The sequence below is a fragment of the Chelmon rostratus genome, chromosome 17 (assembly GCF_017976325.1).
Source record: "Chelmon rostratus isolate fCheRos1 chromosome 17, fCheRos1.pri, whole genome shotgun sequence".
In the NCBI taxonomy this organism is placed as follows: domain Eukaryota; kingdom Metazoa; phylum Chordata; class Actinopteri; order Chaetodontiformes; family Chaetodontidae; genus Chelmon; species Chelmon rostratus.
The window spans coordinates 250,001-265,000 of NC_055674.1; the positions used below are offsets into that span (position 1 = coordinate 250,001).

Genomic DNA, 15,000 nt, shown 5'->3' on the forward strand with positions numbered 1-15,000 from the left:
TTGTTTGGAGAAGAGAAGAATTTCTCAGACTGTTCATTTAAAGAGCATTAGTGGTGCTGAGTTTCCAGTCGGTCCACATGCAGATAAAAGCCTTGAACCGTGCAGGTTGAGGTAAAGTTCACAATGTTCTGGGCTCGTCCTGTCACGTCTTTACGTACTTCTTATCAACTTGTTGTGTTTCTGCCCACATTTTCTCTGCTTGTTTGTTCGGTTAACAGACGTATGATAACTCAGTCGAAGTTGTCCTGTGATGCTGACATCATGTTTCAAATCCGTCACATCTGTCCTGATGTTCAAGCCTCGCACAGCTGCTTTCAGTCCATTAATCCTGTTTGCTTCAAATTCCTGCCGGTCATTCTCCAGATCATCCTTTCAGCCTGATTTCCTCCCAGGCAGCAGCAGGTTTCACTTCATTTACATCAACCTGCAGAGACCTGCAGCGAGGTCGTTTCTGTTCTGTTAAGGTGAAGTCATCACCATGTGTCCCGATGCTGCGAACAGCAGACACTGCTGCTGCGTTCAGGGACCCTCTGGAGTCCCTCTGCACTGTCGACCTTTAATCAGTGGATCAAAAGACAGAAGGCAAATTATGAACAAACGCAGACAAAGACAAAAGTAGAACTGTTCATCTAATGAAAAGTGTTGTTGAGGTTCTTTCTGTGTGTTTGTGTTCTACAGAGTCCAATCCGAGACAAAGTGGAACCTCTGGTGTTCTCCCTGAATGTCTCTCTGTATGAGAAGCTTCCCAAGAAAAGAAACTCCGTTCAGGACCTGAAACGCCTCCCTGTGCTGAGCCAGACACCCCGACCAATCAGAACCCAGGTCAGAACCCAACAGAACCCTAGACAGAACCCATCAGAACCCTAGACAGAACCCATCAGAGCTTACGCGGAACCCATCAGAGCTCAGGTAAGAACCCATTAGAACCCAGTTCAGAACCCAGGTCAGAATCCATCAGAACCCAGCTCAGAACCCATCAGAACCCAGTTCAGAACGCATCAGAACCCAGGTCTTAACTTATTCAAGGTCAGAAACAAACAAAACTGTTGAAAACAAAGCAAACTGAATTCAGATAAGAAGTGAAGAGGACACAGCACTGTTTGAACTTTCCTTCACTGATGCTGGATTTCCTTATCAGATCCACATCCAGAAGGCCTGTGGTTCTGATAACCGCTGCCATAGTAACCTGCAGATGACAGCCCAGTTCACAGATGAGAACCAGAAACCCTTCCCCATGTGAGTGAACTCCTCCAAACCGGACTGTGGGTCCACTTTAAGAAAACAGAAAGCGTCTCCTTTTCTGCCTTTGTGTTAAAACAAATCTGCTTTGTGGGTTCAGGAACAGCTGATCAGGTAACAATTGATTATAATTTTCTACCTGTTTTTATGTTCACCCTCCTGTTCAGAAGAGTTTTCTCATGTTATCATGTGTTATTATGTGATGTAATTGAACAAAAGTTTGATGCCTTGAGCAAAGATCTGAGTCTGAAGAAAGACTGAGAGCCCAGATCACTGAGGATCAAAGCTTCAGTCCCTCTGTCCTGTACACAGTCCAGTCCTGGTGAAACTGACAATAAAGTTTACTGTGACTTTTCTTTTTGTCATGTAGTGATTTGTGTATTTTTGTGTGTATTCTTTGTTTCCAGGCAGAAGGACAGTCAGGTGTTGTCCTTCAACACCAGTATTAACCGATTGTTTCTGGAGCTTAACGTCAGCAACACACCATCACCGGGCCAACCGGCAGAGGACGCTCACAATGCTGTTTTAAGCATCAGCATCCCACCGTTGCTCATATACTCTGGAGTCCGAACCAAGGTAGTGAACCTAAAGGTCTTTCAGCAGGTAGGGAACAAATACAATGATGATGCAGATGTAGTGTCATCTGCATAGAAGTGGATATTTGAGATCAAGCTGAATTAAGTTACTGAACATGAGCAGGAACTGAAGAGTAGAGGACTGAGTCTTCAGGGACACTAGAGTTTACAGTATGGAATGATAACACTGGACTTAAAGATGCCGTACAGGACTTACTGACCGGAGATTTGGCTTAAATGTACCCAAAAGGTTCTCAGACTTGCCTGGATTATATCGTAAAGGACCAAGGATTTGAGCTGAGGCTGGCCTTGGATTCACACTAAAGGAATTGATGGACTGACTTCAGACTTACTAGAAGGACCTGGCACTTGCCTTGGGCCAGTTACTCTTAGTCAGTCCTGTGATTGTTTGTGTTTCAGGGTGACGTCCAGGCAATGGTGGAATGTTCTGTTGTGGAAGCCGTTCTTCTCTGTGAGCTAGGGAACCCATTCAAAAGCAACCAGAAGGTACAGGATGTTCTCGACAGGCCGGATACTGTAGAACTGCTAGAACTATTTTCTGGAATCCTAACGGATCCTCTGTCTCCGTCTGTATTTCAGGTTCAGGTGTTGATCATATTTCAGCCGTCTGAGATAAGTTTGGACAGCAGAGTGATTCAGTCTGTGTTGCAGCTGTCCACGTAGGACACACACACTCACACACACACCTGTGTAAATGTCCTTTATTCGACAGGTACCGAGTTCTCTCTGTGTGTCTTCAGGCTCAGTGAGCAGTCAGATCTGTTTCCTGTCACCGTCTCCATGTTGGTGGAGTATTCACTCCAGGCGTCTCTCGCTCTGTAAGTGACACAGTGTGAGATTTTTAATGTTGCTCTCTGACCTTTGACCCGATGACCTCACCTCTCTCACTGGTTCATTGTGTTCTGACAGAGTCAATCCACCAGGCCCCACCTCCTTCAGCGGTCACGTGATTGGTGAGTCAGCCATGAAGAAGACGGAGGACGTCGGCAGTCTGCTGCTCTTCACCCTCCAGGTTTGTCTTCTCATTGCTGTTCATAGACTGGAAACAGACCAGGTGTTAACCCATTACCTTGTGTGACAGGTGCACATCAAAGGGAAGCCGCTGGGTCACCTAGGCAACCTTCAGGTGGTGTTTGATTGGCCAAGGGAGGTGTCCAATGGCAAATGGCTGCTGTATCTCACAGATATTGAAATAAATGGCACATCAGAGTCACATTGTGCTCCACCCGGCAACATCATCAACCCGCTCAACCTCATGGTAACTATGACAACATCTGCCTCATACTGACTCCTTTCAAAATAAATGTCCTGGGATGGAACATTTCAGAATAAAGGCCAGTCCAATTGGAATCTTTTACAGTTTCGCTTGTCTGTTTCATGTTGCCTCACAGAGTCAGTGCTCTTCTGTTGACGGCTTTCTCAGATGGTGGGGGGAATTAATAAGCTGTATACCTTCAAAAACTAAATCCATACTCTATGGGCTCTCTGGAAATGTTTGATTCAGCAGAAACTTCTTGATAATTACGGACAGGGCTAATATCTGTGAGCAGGTCGGCCTCTTTGCACACTGAGGCGAGACACAGGATCCGTCTCTAAAAGGGAAACTGCATCAAACTGAGACCATCAAAAAACACAATGACGATGAAACACGATCGACCGGCTTTTTGTTACGTTTCAATTGTTTTATTGGTGGCTCTTTATATTCGCCCCCAGGTTGTCATTAATGACACTAAGTGGATTATTCTGAACAAATGAAACTGAGGTAGTCAGTACCTGACCCCCCTCACATAATTCTGTATTAATACTTGTTGCATCCAGATTCGGCAGTGTAAACATTCCTTGTAGCAGGCGTCCTGATGACACTCCGGTCACTTTTTAAACTGACTGAACTCATAAAGTCTGATCCTGAAGGATCCGACCAATGGTTCTGCTGTTCATGAATTCCCTTCCTGTCTGCTCAGCTCTCAAAGGTGGTGAAGAAGAAAAGGAGTCTGGAGGAGGAGGTGAAGGAGGAGGAGCAGAGAGAAAAAACTCTACCTGTCCTCCACCTGCAGGGACAAAGAAAGAAGTCCTACACTCTGGTACCGTCTTTTCTAGTGCAGCACTGCAACGCAAACTCATCTGAAGATGATTTCCATCCCGACCCAGGAAGCCCCGCTGGGCACTTTGTGTGTGTGTGTGTGTGTGTGTGTGCGCGCGTGTGTGTGTGTGCGCGTGTGTGTGTGTGTGCGCGTGTGTGTGTTGTACGTCTGTCTTTGTGAGGAACCTGAGAGGGAGGGAGGTCCCTTCCTAACCAGTGTTAGGACATTTTAGTAGAGGGACAACATTGTTGGACAGTGAGGACATTTCAGTAAAGTAAAAACATTTTTTGTAAAATAAGGACATTTTGTCGCCCTTACACCTGCGAAAAGCTGTTTGAGAGTTTAGGCTTGATTTTAGGGTTAAATGAGATTCAGGTTTGGGCCTGGGGGATACTGTTTGAACATCAGGGTCCTCACAGGTATGAAAATAAAACTCTGTGTGTGTGTGCAGGACTGTGTGCACGGGGCTAACTGTGTGACGTTCGTATGTCCACTGGTCAACATGAACTCCTCAGCGACTCTGACCGTCAGAGCCAGACTGTGGAACTCCACCATGATCGAGGTACGGACACTTTCTGCCACCTTCTCTGCAGCTCTCCTTAGCTTTTAGCCTCTTTTAGCTCCTAGTTGTGTTTTGTGCTGCACATTTCCTGTTTGGTCCACAGTTATAGAGACAGTTATAGAGCTGGAGGAGACCAAACATAGAGCTAAAAGAGAGAGAATACCGGACTGACACAAACACAACTCCACATGAATGATCCTGTTGTTCTATGACTGCTGGATGTGGACGTAGGTAGCAGTTTGCTAACATGTTAGCAACAGCTACCGTGTAAGCTGTTAATGTGTCAGGACTGTGTTTCCATTATTTCCTCCAGAACTTCTTGTGTGTATTTTAGGACTACAGTGATGCTAGAAGTGTGTTGGTTCGAGGTCGGGCGTCTCTGCAGCTGCAGACTAATAAACCGACCATCAGCATGGAGTCTCACAGCACAGAGGTACTACACTCAGCAGCTGCTAGCACCACACAGAGGCAGCAGCGTGTATTACAGCCACAGTCTGCATAAACAGCATGACCTGTTTACTCTTACTGACAAGGAAAGAAATCATCAGCGTGTTTGCAGTTTCCTGTGTTGCCTCCTGGATCACAGTGGTTTTCCTCTTCAGATTGAGGTCCACATTTATCCTGACCTGGGGCAGCAGGTGGACTCCAGCGCCCCCCTGTGGATCATCGTGGTTTCTGTGCTGGCTGGAGTCTTACTGCTGGCTCTGATCTGCCTGCTGCTCTGGAAGGTAAACTGAGCTGTATCATGTGTAGAGACAGTCCACCAGATAACAACAGAACGCTTTGAGAACTAAACTCTTCTGTCTCGTCACTGGTTGTAGTTTCAGGATCCACTATAGACCAAAGTCTAACAAGAACAAATCATTGTGTAATGTCATCATCACCTCCTGGTTGGTAAAGTGACATTGTGCTGCCCCCTGCTGTTCAGTGTGGTTTCTTCAGGAGAGCCAGCACCAGAGAACTGTACCAGGCAAAGACCCAGAAAGCCCACATGAAGAGCCAGCCATCAGAGGCCGAGAGGCTGGACGAAGAACTCTGAGGCTGGGCAGGCTGCTGCCAGAGAGCCCTGCTGTAAGGACCAGCTGCTCACTGACTGTTTACTGTTAGCTGACTGTTAACTGACTGTAACTGTTTACTGACTGTAACTGTTTACTCTGTTTACTGACTGTAACTTTATCCTGACTGTTTACTGCCTGTAACTGTTTCCTGGCTGCTTAATGATCATGCACTGACTGTGACTGTTTACAGACTGTTTACCAACTGTTTCTCACCATTTAATGCCTGTAACTAACTGTAACTGTTTACTGACTGTTTACTGACAGTTTACTGACTGTTACTGACTGTTTACAGAGTGTACTGATTGGTTAGTGAATGACTGGTTACTCACTGTTCTTCCTCCTCTTTCTGCATGTGATCGATCAGCTCATCAATAACTATTGATTTTTATTCGTCTGTATCAGTAAATCTTTCTCTGCTCGTATCTGTAATCACTTTAATTACTGACATGTTGTTTTGATCTGTTTTTAAAAAACAGCTCTTACTGTAAAAATCGCTCTTCAGTCTGTCGGAGGAAGTTCAGTGAGTCTGTTGAAAGCTGACTGTAGCCAAGTTTCAGTCAGTTTCATCACAACAGCAGCTTTAGAGGCTAACAATGCTAAAACTCTGATGTTTAGCATGTTAGCATGCTAACATTAGAGTCCAGCTGAGACTAAAGGTCATTAGTTCTGCAGGTACGTGGTCATGAAAGTATCAGACACATTAACATGTTGACCTGATGAGGGCGCTACATGAAGAATCCGAGGATCAATAACGTGATTACAGTTCATCCTGCAGGGAGCATGAACGTCATTCAACAGCTGTTGAGATGTTTCAGTCTGGACCGAAGTGACGCCGCCGTCCACAGAGCTAACATGGCTATAAAACCTCAGCCTCGCACTTCCTGTTTCCTGTTTCTCCACTGCCTTCACGTCTCCCTGCTGTGTTGCACATACGAGGTTTCTGTGTTTTGTGTGTCGACAGTGTGGCTTCTTTGTGCGTCAGAGGGCGTGGGGGGCCACGGCGCTCCACCAGGGAAGGATTATGGGTAAAGACAAGCAGCAGCAGTATACGGACGCCGACGGTTTCCTGATCCGAGACGTCTCCTTGTCCAGCAACAGGAAGTCACCCAAGCACTGGGTCACCTCCTGGACTGAGATAAACTGAGAGACTGATGGTAACCATGGAGACACATCCTGAATTGGACCAAACCAGACCAGACCGACAAATTCCGAACCAAACTCACCTGGACCACACGTCCTGAACCAGACCAGACCAAACCAACACATCCTGATCCAGACCAGACCAGAACAATACGTCCTGAACCAGACCAGACCAGACCAACACATCCTGAACCAGAACAGACCAAACCAGAACAACACGTCCTGAACCAGACCAGACCAGAACAATACGTACTGAACCAGACCAGACCAGAACAATACGTCCTGAACCAGACCAAACCAACACATCCAGAACCAGACCAGACCAGACCAAACCAACACATCCTGATCCAGACCAGACCAGGACAATACGTCCTGAACCAGACCAGACCAGACCAGACCAAACCAGACTGACAAATTCTGAACCAAACTCACCTGGACCACACGTCCTGAACCAGACCAAACCAACACATCCTGAACCAGACCAGACCAAACCAACACATCCTGATCCAGACCAGAACAATGCACTGCCTTTCCTATTTGCTGGACTCTGTGTGTGATGTCATATGAAAACCTCTTAACCTGTTCACTTTCAGTTCAGTCTGTATTGAAATACAGCGATACGAGGTCTTCAGCTGACAGCGGGGGCTTATTCTGATGTAAATATTTTCTTTGGAAACAAGAGATTCGTGTGTATACAGAACATTTACTTTATTACTGATCTGTAATCAGAATATCCTGTGTGTTAATATTCTTTCATGTCTGTATGACTGGCGGTGTGCGAACAGCATTTCCCATCATCCTCCTGGCCTCTGATCAGCATTTCCCATCATGCTCCTGGCCTCTGATCAGCATTTCCCATCATGCTCCTGGCCTCTGATCAGCATTTCCCATCATCCTCCTGGCCTCTGATCAGCATTTCCCATCATGCTCCTGGCCTCTGACTGTCATCAGACATGAACTTGACATTACTTTCCGCACAGATCAAACAGGAAGTTGTTCCTTGTTTCTCGTGCAGATTTGATGTTACCTGTGGAAACAGCTCGGACATAATGAGCTGAAATCAATCCAGAGACTGATTAATGATTTGTCAGCAGGGGTCAGTGCCGACAGCTTCAGCTGTCCCGATGTTAATGTTTCAGTGCTGCTTTCAAGGGCTCGTTGTAAACTCCTCGTTCCCAGTGACGAGCTGTAATTACAGACACGTGTTGCTCTCAGGTGCTTCAGGATGTTGTAGGTTTTAGGAACAGCACAGCTGACCGCTGAAGTCTCTTCATAAACATCAGGTCACGTTTTGTGTCATGTGATGTTCGACCGCCTCTTAGACATGTTTTTATTAAACTGTGATATTTCTGACTGTGCTTGAAAGCAGCATCTGTTTGTGTGTAAAACCTTCAGTGTTGTAGGTGTGGCTTGTCGTCACCGTGGTGACCTGTTCCTGTATGTTGGTGATATTAAAGTATTTTTTGATAGTTTTCTGGTTTCTGCTTTATCTGCAGTGATGCTTTCAGGGTCAGTGTGTAAATCAGAGCTGCTCTCTATCACCACATCTGATGCTCAGGTAAATCTACCTGATGAGGCACATGAGAAGATGACAGATCATGTTGCTGCTGATTGGTTTTAATTGATGGGACTGGTTTGGGTCAGTTCTCAGACTGTGGCCTCGAACACAGAGTTATGGGATACCGGAGAACCTTTTGAACTGCACAGGAACCGTTTGTCCTGGCCTGAACTACATGAATCTGATGCTCTTTCTCTACGTTTGCAGGTAACAGTAGCAGTACAACAAAGTAAAGACACTGTTACGAGTGAATGTCCTGCTTACTACCACAGCTCTGTACACATTTAAAGCAGTAAACAGCTGCAGCGTCGCTGGTTCTCATGTTTCTATCTGTAGCCAATCAGAACACAGCTTTACCTTCATTAGGTTCAGTTTGGAAAACAAAGAAAAATGAACAGGTAACAGGATAAAACTGGTTTATTTAATAACTTAAACATGAAGCTGTGACAGCGAGTCCTGTAATGCACCAATGTCCAACCAGAGACTGAAGAGTGTCTACGAGACAGTCAGATCCCACTCTTCATCATCTTCATCAGGAGCTAACGCACTCCAGGAAAACTCATTTACCTGAGAGACAGACATCACTGCTGACACCTGTCTTCACAGGTACAAGTACATTCCACTTTCAAATATGTGCACACACACACACACACACACACACGTATATACAAACATACTGTATAAACATGCATGTACATATGTGTGTGTATGTATGTATATACATGCTTATATACACACAGCCATATATTACATACATATACACATGCATATATGTGTGTGTGTGTGTATACATACATATATACTGTATAAACATGCATGTACATATGTGTGTGTATGTATGTATATATATATACATACACATATACTGTATATACATACATATATACACATGCATATACACTGCTCACAAAAATTAAAGGAACACCTTTTTCATTGGCCCTGGCATGAATTGAATTAAACCTGTCTGATAATTTTCTGGTTGGTTAAGCAGCTGAGGGCCTCGTTAATCAATTTCAGCTGTATTGGTGTTCATGGAATAAACAACAGGTGCACTTCAGTGGCAACAATGAGAAAACCCTCAAAACAGGACTGGTTTTACATGTGGAGGTCATTTCAAGTTTCTCCCTCTTCATCTATTTCGGCTGGTTTTCCACTCGTGCTGATTTTGGCTTGCGTAAATATCCCTACTGGCAGTATGAGGCGATTCCTTAACCCTACAGAAGTTGCACAGGTTGTCCAACTTCTCCAGGATGGCACATCCACCCGTGCTGCAGCAAGAAGGTTGAATGTGTCTCCCAGCACAATCTCCAGAACATGGAGGAGATTTCAGGAGACTGGTGGTTATTCTCGGAGAGCTGGACAGGGCCGTAGAAGGTCCTCAACCCCTCAGCAGGACCGATACCTGCTCCTTTGTGCAAGGCGGAACAGGCTGAGCACTGCTCGTGCCCTACAGAATGACCTCCAGAGGGCCACTGGTGTGAATGTCTCTACCCAAACAATCAGGAGCAGACTTCATGAAGGTGGCCTGAGGGCCCGACGTCCTGTAGTGGGCCCTGTGCTCACTGCCCAGCACCGTGGAGCTCGACTGGCATTTGCTCAAGAACACCAGAATTGGCAAGTCCGCCACTGGCGCCCTGTACTTTTCACAGACGAGAGCAGGTTCACCCTGAGCACCTGTGATAGACGTGAAAGAGTCTGGAGAAGACAAGGAGAACGCTATGCTGACTGCAACGTCGTTCAACATGACAGGTTTGGTGGTGGGTCAGTGATGGTCTGGGGAGGCATATCCATGGAGGGACGCACAGACCTCTACTGCCTAGGAAATGGTGCTCTGACTGCCATAAGGTATCGAGATGAAATCCTTGAACCCATTGTCAGACCCTACACTGGTGCAGTAGGTCCTGGTTTCCTCCTAATGCACGGCAATGCCCGGCCTCACGTGGCAAGAGTATGCAGGCAGTACCTGGAGGATGAAGGAATTGAAACAATTGAATGGCCTTCACGATCCCCTGACTTAAACCCAATAGAACATCTCTGGGACATTATGTTTCGGTCCATTAGGCGCCGCCAGGTTGCTCCTCAGACTGTACAACAGCTCAGGGATGCCCTCACACAGATCTGGGAGGAAATGCCACAAGACGCCATCCGTCGTCTCATTAGGAGCATGCCGCGACGTTGTCAAGCATGCATACAAGCTCGTGGGGGCCACACAAGATACTGAAAAGCATTTTGAGTGGCAAAAATTAAGTTTTGGAAAAAATGGACTAGCCCTTAACATCTTCATTTCACTCTGATTTTACGGTGTCTACACAATTGCGCCCTCTGTAAGCTGAAAACTTTTATTTCCATTAAAAGACTTGGCATCCTTTTGTTCCTAAAACAGTGCCCTGTCATTATTGGTATAGATATCCAACTTCATATTTTGATCTGATGTATCTTATGTGTTTCTTTAAGGTGCTCCTTTAATTTTTGTGAGCAGTGTATATATATATATACACACACAGACACATATACATATGTATATACACATACATATGTACATGTGCACAGTATTCAAATACTGTATATATGTGTATGTATCTATTTACATACACATATGTGTGTATGTCTGTAGTATATAGACTGTGTTCATGTACATACACAATTACATATTTAATGTATGTATGTTAAGTGTGTTATGTTCACACACACACACACACACACACACACACACACACACACACACACAATTTCACTTTGACAGACAGATGAACCGATGGCTAAGAACAGGTGAGTTTACCTGAAGAACTCCTTCAGTCTGCTCTGCTTGGACCTGATCTGAGGTCTGTTTCACCTCCACCATCACTTTACCGTTACCTGCAGACACACAGACGGGTTAACATTAGTGATAATTAGTTAGTTCAGTTAGGGGGGGGGGGGCACAGGACTCAGCACAGGAACAGGAAGTAAGCAGATAAACAAAGTCCAGAAAATAAAACGTGTTCACTCTGAGTGATAATGTTGTAATCATGTGCACCTGATGTGACGCACCTGATGTGACGCACCTGTGTGTGACTTCAGCCAGTTTAAGAGGGAAGAAATGTGGGGGTGTCCTAATTTATTGTATTTTCTACATACATACATACATACATCAGGAGTTCCAGTATGCCTACCTAGTAGTATGAGTAGTACTGTGGCGAAGGCCTGGACCAGAGCCTTCTCTCTGACCTGCTTCAGTAGTTTACAGCGTTTCTGTAGCAGAACATCTGGACCTGCAGAGACAGACACATCTGCCTTTACTCTGACATGCATGTACTGGATATAATGACTATCATGGAGATATGAGTTGACTGTAAGATAAGATAAGATAAAACTTTATTTATCCCCAGAACTTTGGGCATCACAGCAGCAGTGAAAGCAGTGGGAAGAAAAACAGCTACAGAGATAGAGAACAGTTAAAAAAAATAAAAAGTAGACTATATATATGTACAGATTACACAAGCAAAATGAAATCTGACAAAATAAAATATGTAGAAAAATATATTAAAAATATGCAAAGTGTGTATTGCCCCAGTAGCTGTGGAAAAAGATCAATGTAAACTGCCTTCAGATTAAAAATAATAATAAATAGTGTTACTGCTATTGCACCGAAGAATAAAATATACAAAACAGTAAATGATGTGTAATATTACACAAAGTGTTTGGATATGAGCGTAATTTGTCAAACAGCATCAACACAGTCTGATGAGAACCAGGTCTCTTTCTGTCCCTCTCAGAGCTTCCACAGCCCCAGCAGACCACTGAGTAACAGACTGCAGAGTCAACCACAGAGTCATAGAAAGTCCTCAGTAATGTCCTACAGACTCCAAAGGACCTCAGTCTTCTCAGCAGATGGAGACAACTTTTGTCCTTCCTGTACAGGACATCAGTGTTAGTGGACCAGTCCAGTTTATTGTTGAGGTGGACACCAGGTATCTGTACTCCTCCATGATCTCAATGTCAGGTCCCTGGATGCAGACCGGTGTGGTCTGTGGTGGTTCATCACCATCTCCAGTATATTCTTATTGCATTTCCACATATTTTTATCTGCATGTTAGTTTAGTTTATTCCAGTATCTTTATTTTATTTTATTACAGTGTACACACATGTACTCTCCATGAATACAGACAGTAATAACATAAAGCTAACACTTACAGAGATTTATAAAGCTGTGGTAGCTTGTGATGCTACAGTAACTTCCTGTTTACATACTTGATTTACCTTGATTGGTCAGCACTACAGATGTTTCCTAGCAACAGATCAAAGTCTTTGCTAGCTAAGACATTCTTCTTATTTCTATGTTTTAACCTGATTTCGTGCTCACTGGTCTGAAATCAGCCAGTTGCTGACAGCTGACGATGAAGGTTTGGTTTTAAAACCTCATAAAGACCTGCCCCCCGACCTGTCGTCCTCACCTGTACAGGTGAAGCTGTCCTCCACCACCGCTGCTGCTCTGGTCGTCTGTCTGTGATGAGGGAAGGAGAGCTGCAGCACACAGCCAAACCTCAGCCTCCTCCATCTGCCTCCATCCTCCTCCTCCTCCTCCTCCTCCTCTTCTTCATTGGTGAGCTCCTTCAGCTGAGGAGGACAGACACGACAGGAAGTCACCTGCTGTCACACTAACTCGTCTCAAACTGATGACGTGTGTGTGTGTCTCACTGTGATGATGTCAGAGGTCCAGCCATTGAATCCCAAGCAGTGATTGGCCAGTTCCACGCAGTGGGCGTGGCTTAGAGGTCTTCTGCTGTCAGACAGGAAGTGAGGAGTCTGTTTGGAGCTCAGCCTAACCTGAACGCACACACGCGCGCACACACACACACACACATAAAACTACATTTGATCAATGACTAAATGTCAGAGTCCAACGGAGCTGTGGCGATTAGTCAGTTCATATGAACTGAATCTGTTTGGGCCGCAGACCCCCCCTGACCTCTGAGAGACTGACCCCGACACATGTCACTGTTTCCTAATCAGCAGATTGGTCGATTCTGAGAAGTCACAACTTTCCAGCTGTTTGCTCACACCAACAGGTCAAAGACACGGAGAGTTACTGACGTTACTGAGAGAAAATAAACTAAACTCTGTGTAACATGAACCTTTACTCCTCCTGACACCCCTGAGAACGATCTGAGGACCCTTTAGGTCACCCCACTCTGCGTTTAAAGCGTGTGATGAAGTGCAGCAGAGGAAGAAGAACACTACTGTGAGGCGAAGACCTTGAGTGGAGAGCTCTGGAGCAGCGAGCGTCCGTCAGTCTGCCGTTGAGCCCTCGAGGTCTGAGCAGCAGAGTAGAACTTGATGAGGGCGTAGAAGCCGGGCGGGCTGAGCGGAGCGTTGGGACACACCTTCAGCAGGTAGAGAGGACCGAAAGACGAGAACACAGAGTGCAGCCCGTCCTGAAGGACGACACAAAATACTGATCTTTAAACGAAGTCTGGCAGGACCTGACCCCCCAGATACACTCACACAGACCTGATCCCCCAGATACACTCACACAGACCTGACCCCCCCACATAGACTCACATAGACCTGACCCCCCCAGATACACTCACACAGACCTGACCCCCCCACATAGACTCACATAGACCTGACTCCCCCAGATAGACTCACACAGACCTGACCCCCCAGATAGACTCACACAGACCTGACCCCCCCAGATAGACTCACATAGACCTGACCCCCCCAGATACACTCACACAGACCTGACCCTTCCCAGATAGACTGACACAGACCTGACCCCCCCAGATAGACTCACATAGACCTGACCCCCCCCCCAGATAGACTCACACAAACCTGACCCCCCCAGATAGACTCACACAAAACTGACTCCCAGATCGACTCACACAGACCTGACCCCCCCACTGGACTCACATAGATTTGAGCCTCAGTATGACACGGATCAATGTCCCACACAAACAGGGTCTTATTGTTCTCCACAGGAACCAGGAACTCCAGGACGTCTACCTCCATCACACCTGAAGAGGAGAGCGATGAAGGTTAGCAGGCTATTATCAATTAGTAACTTCTATTAATAACAGACAGTTCAATGAAACAGAGAATCAAATTTATACTTTTTCTTTTCTCTTGATAAATTCATAACTGAATGTTTTAGTCACCATCCCATCATGACTAAACTGATAATTCCATTAATCAATAAATCCACTATGACGAAACTAAGACAGAGAAAACCAACAGAGCTCATACACCTGCAACTTAATCTCTCCCTGACCCTGACCCTCCTCTTCATCATGTGTCTTCCTCTGAACTGCACAGAGCAGGCAGAATATTTCAATAACAGAGGAAACGAGGAAACGAGGAAACGAGGAAACGAAATGAACATGCTGAGGCCTGGTCTGCCCCAGTCTTCCTCACAGCAGGTGGTTCCATAGGAAAACCGTCTCTTAAGGACTGCTTCCACTGAATGCAGCGTGCCTGAGGTTCTGCCCCGAAAAACTCTTAATTCAAGAGTTTTTTACTTTCAAATGGGACTATGAGATTATAGCAGAACATAATATGGAACCTTTTGTTGTTTTGAAGAGGAACCACTAAATCAGGCATCTCAAACCGGTTCCATAAAGGGCCGCGTGGCTGCAGGTTTTCATTCCAACCCAGGAGGAGCACATCAGGCCAACCAATCAACATCAAGGGATCACTTAGTTATCAGCTGAAGACTGAGATCAGCTGATTCATTGATTCCAGCCTGGTGTGCTCCTCCTTGGTTGGAATGAAAACTTGCAGCCACGCGGCC

The 15,000-nt window shown here is 45.6% G+C and overlaps 2 protein-coding genes across 6 annotated transcripts in view; one reads left to right on the plus strand and one right to left on the minus strand.

Annotated features, from left to right (window-relative positions):
- The window catches only part of LOC121620274 (integrin alpha-3-like), a 24,439-nt gene extending 16,291 nt beyond the window's left edge, over positions 1-8,148 (plus strand). The window contains exons 16-30 of one of the 3 annotated variants that reach the window (XR_006007572.1): positions 679-822; positions 1,139-1,236; positions 1,647-1,842; positions 2,235-2,321; positions 2,415-2,494; positions 2,576-2,653; positions 2,745-2,847; positions 2,917-3,093; positions 3,797-3,916; positions 4,368-4,478; positions 4,813-4,911; positions 5,081-5,206; positions 5,407-5,549; positions 6,498-7,332; positions 7,462-8,148. Coding sequence is in view for 2 of the 3 variants with exons in the window: in XM_041956261.1 (XP_041812195.1) it covers positions 679-822; positions 1,139-1,236; positions 1,647-1,842; positions 2,235-2,321; positions 2,415-2,494; positions 2,576-2,653; positions 2,745-2,847; positions 2,917-3,093; positions 3,797-3,916; positions 4,368-4,478; positions 4,813-4,911; positions 5,081-5,206; positions 5,407-5,517 (1,530 nt within the window). In the remaining variant the exon portion in view is untranslated. Of the gene's footprint in view, positions 1-678; positions 823-1,138; positions 1,237-1,646; positions 1,843-2,234; positions 2,322-2,414; positions 2,495-2,575; positions 2,654-2,744; positions 2,848-2,916; positions 3,094-3,796; positions 3,917-4,367; positions 4,479-4,812; positions 4,912-5,080; positions 5,207-5,406; positions 5,550-6,497 lie in introns of all 3 variants that reach the window. The other 2 variants (XM_041956261.1, XM_041956262.1) reach the window with 2 other exon arrangements.
- A 492-nt stretch (positions 8,149-8,640) lies between these two features.
- rdm1 (RAD52 motif containing 1) overlaps positions 8,641-15,000 on the minus strand; it is a 6,828-nt gene continuing 468 nt past the window's right edge. The window contains exons 2-8 of one of the 3 annotated variants that reach the window (XM_041956263.1): positions 14,124-14,227; positions 13,469-13,648; positions 12,912-13,040; positions 12,668-12,830; positions 11,387-11,485; positions 11,014-11,090; positions 8,641-8,801 (exon numbers count right to left, since the gene is read on the minus strand). In XM_041956263.1, coding sequence (XP_041812197.1) covers positions 8,730-8,801; positions 11,014-11,090; positions 11,387-11,485; positions 12,668-12,830; positions 12,912-13,040; positions 13,469-13,648; positions 14,124-14,222 — 819 coding nt within the window. In that variant the 5' untranslated portion in view covers positions 14,223-14,227 and the 3' untranslated portion in view covers positions 8,641-8,729. The other 2 variants (XM_041956264.1, XM_041956265.1) reach the window with 2 other exon arrangements.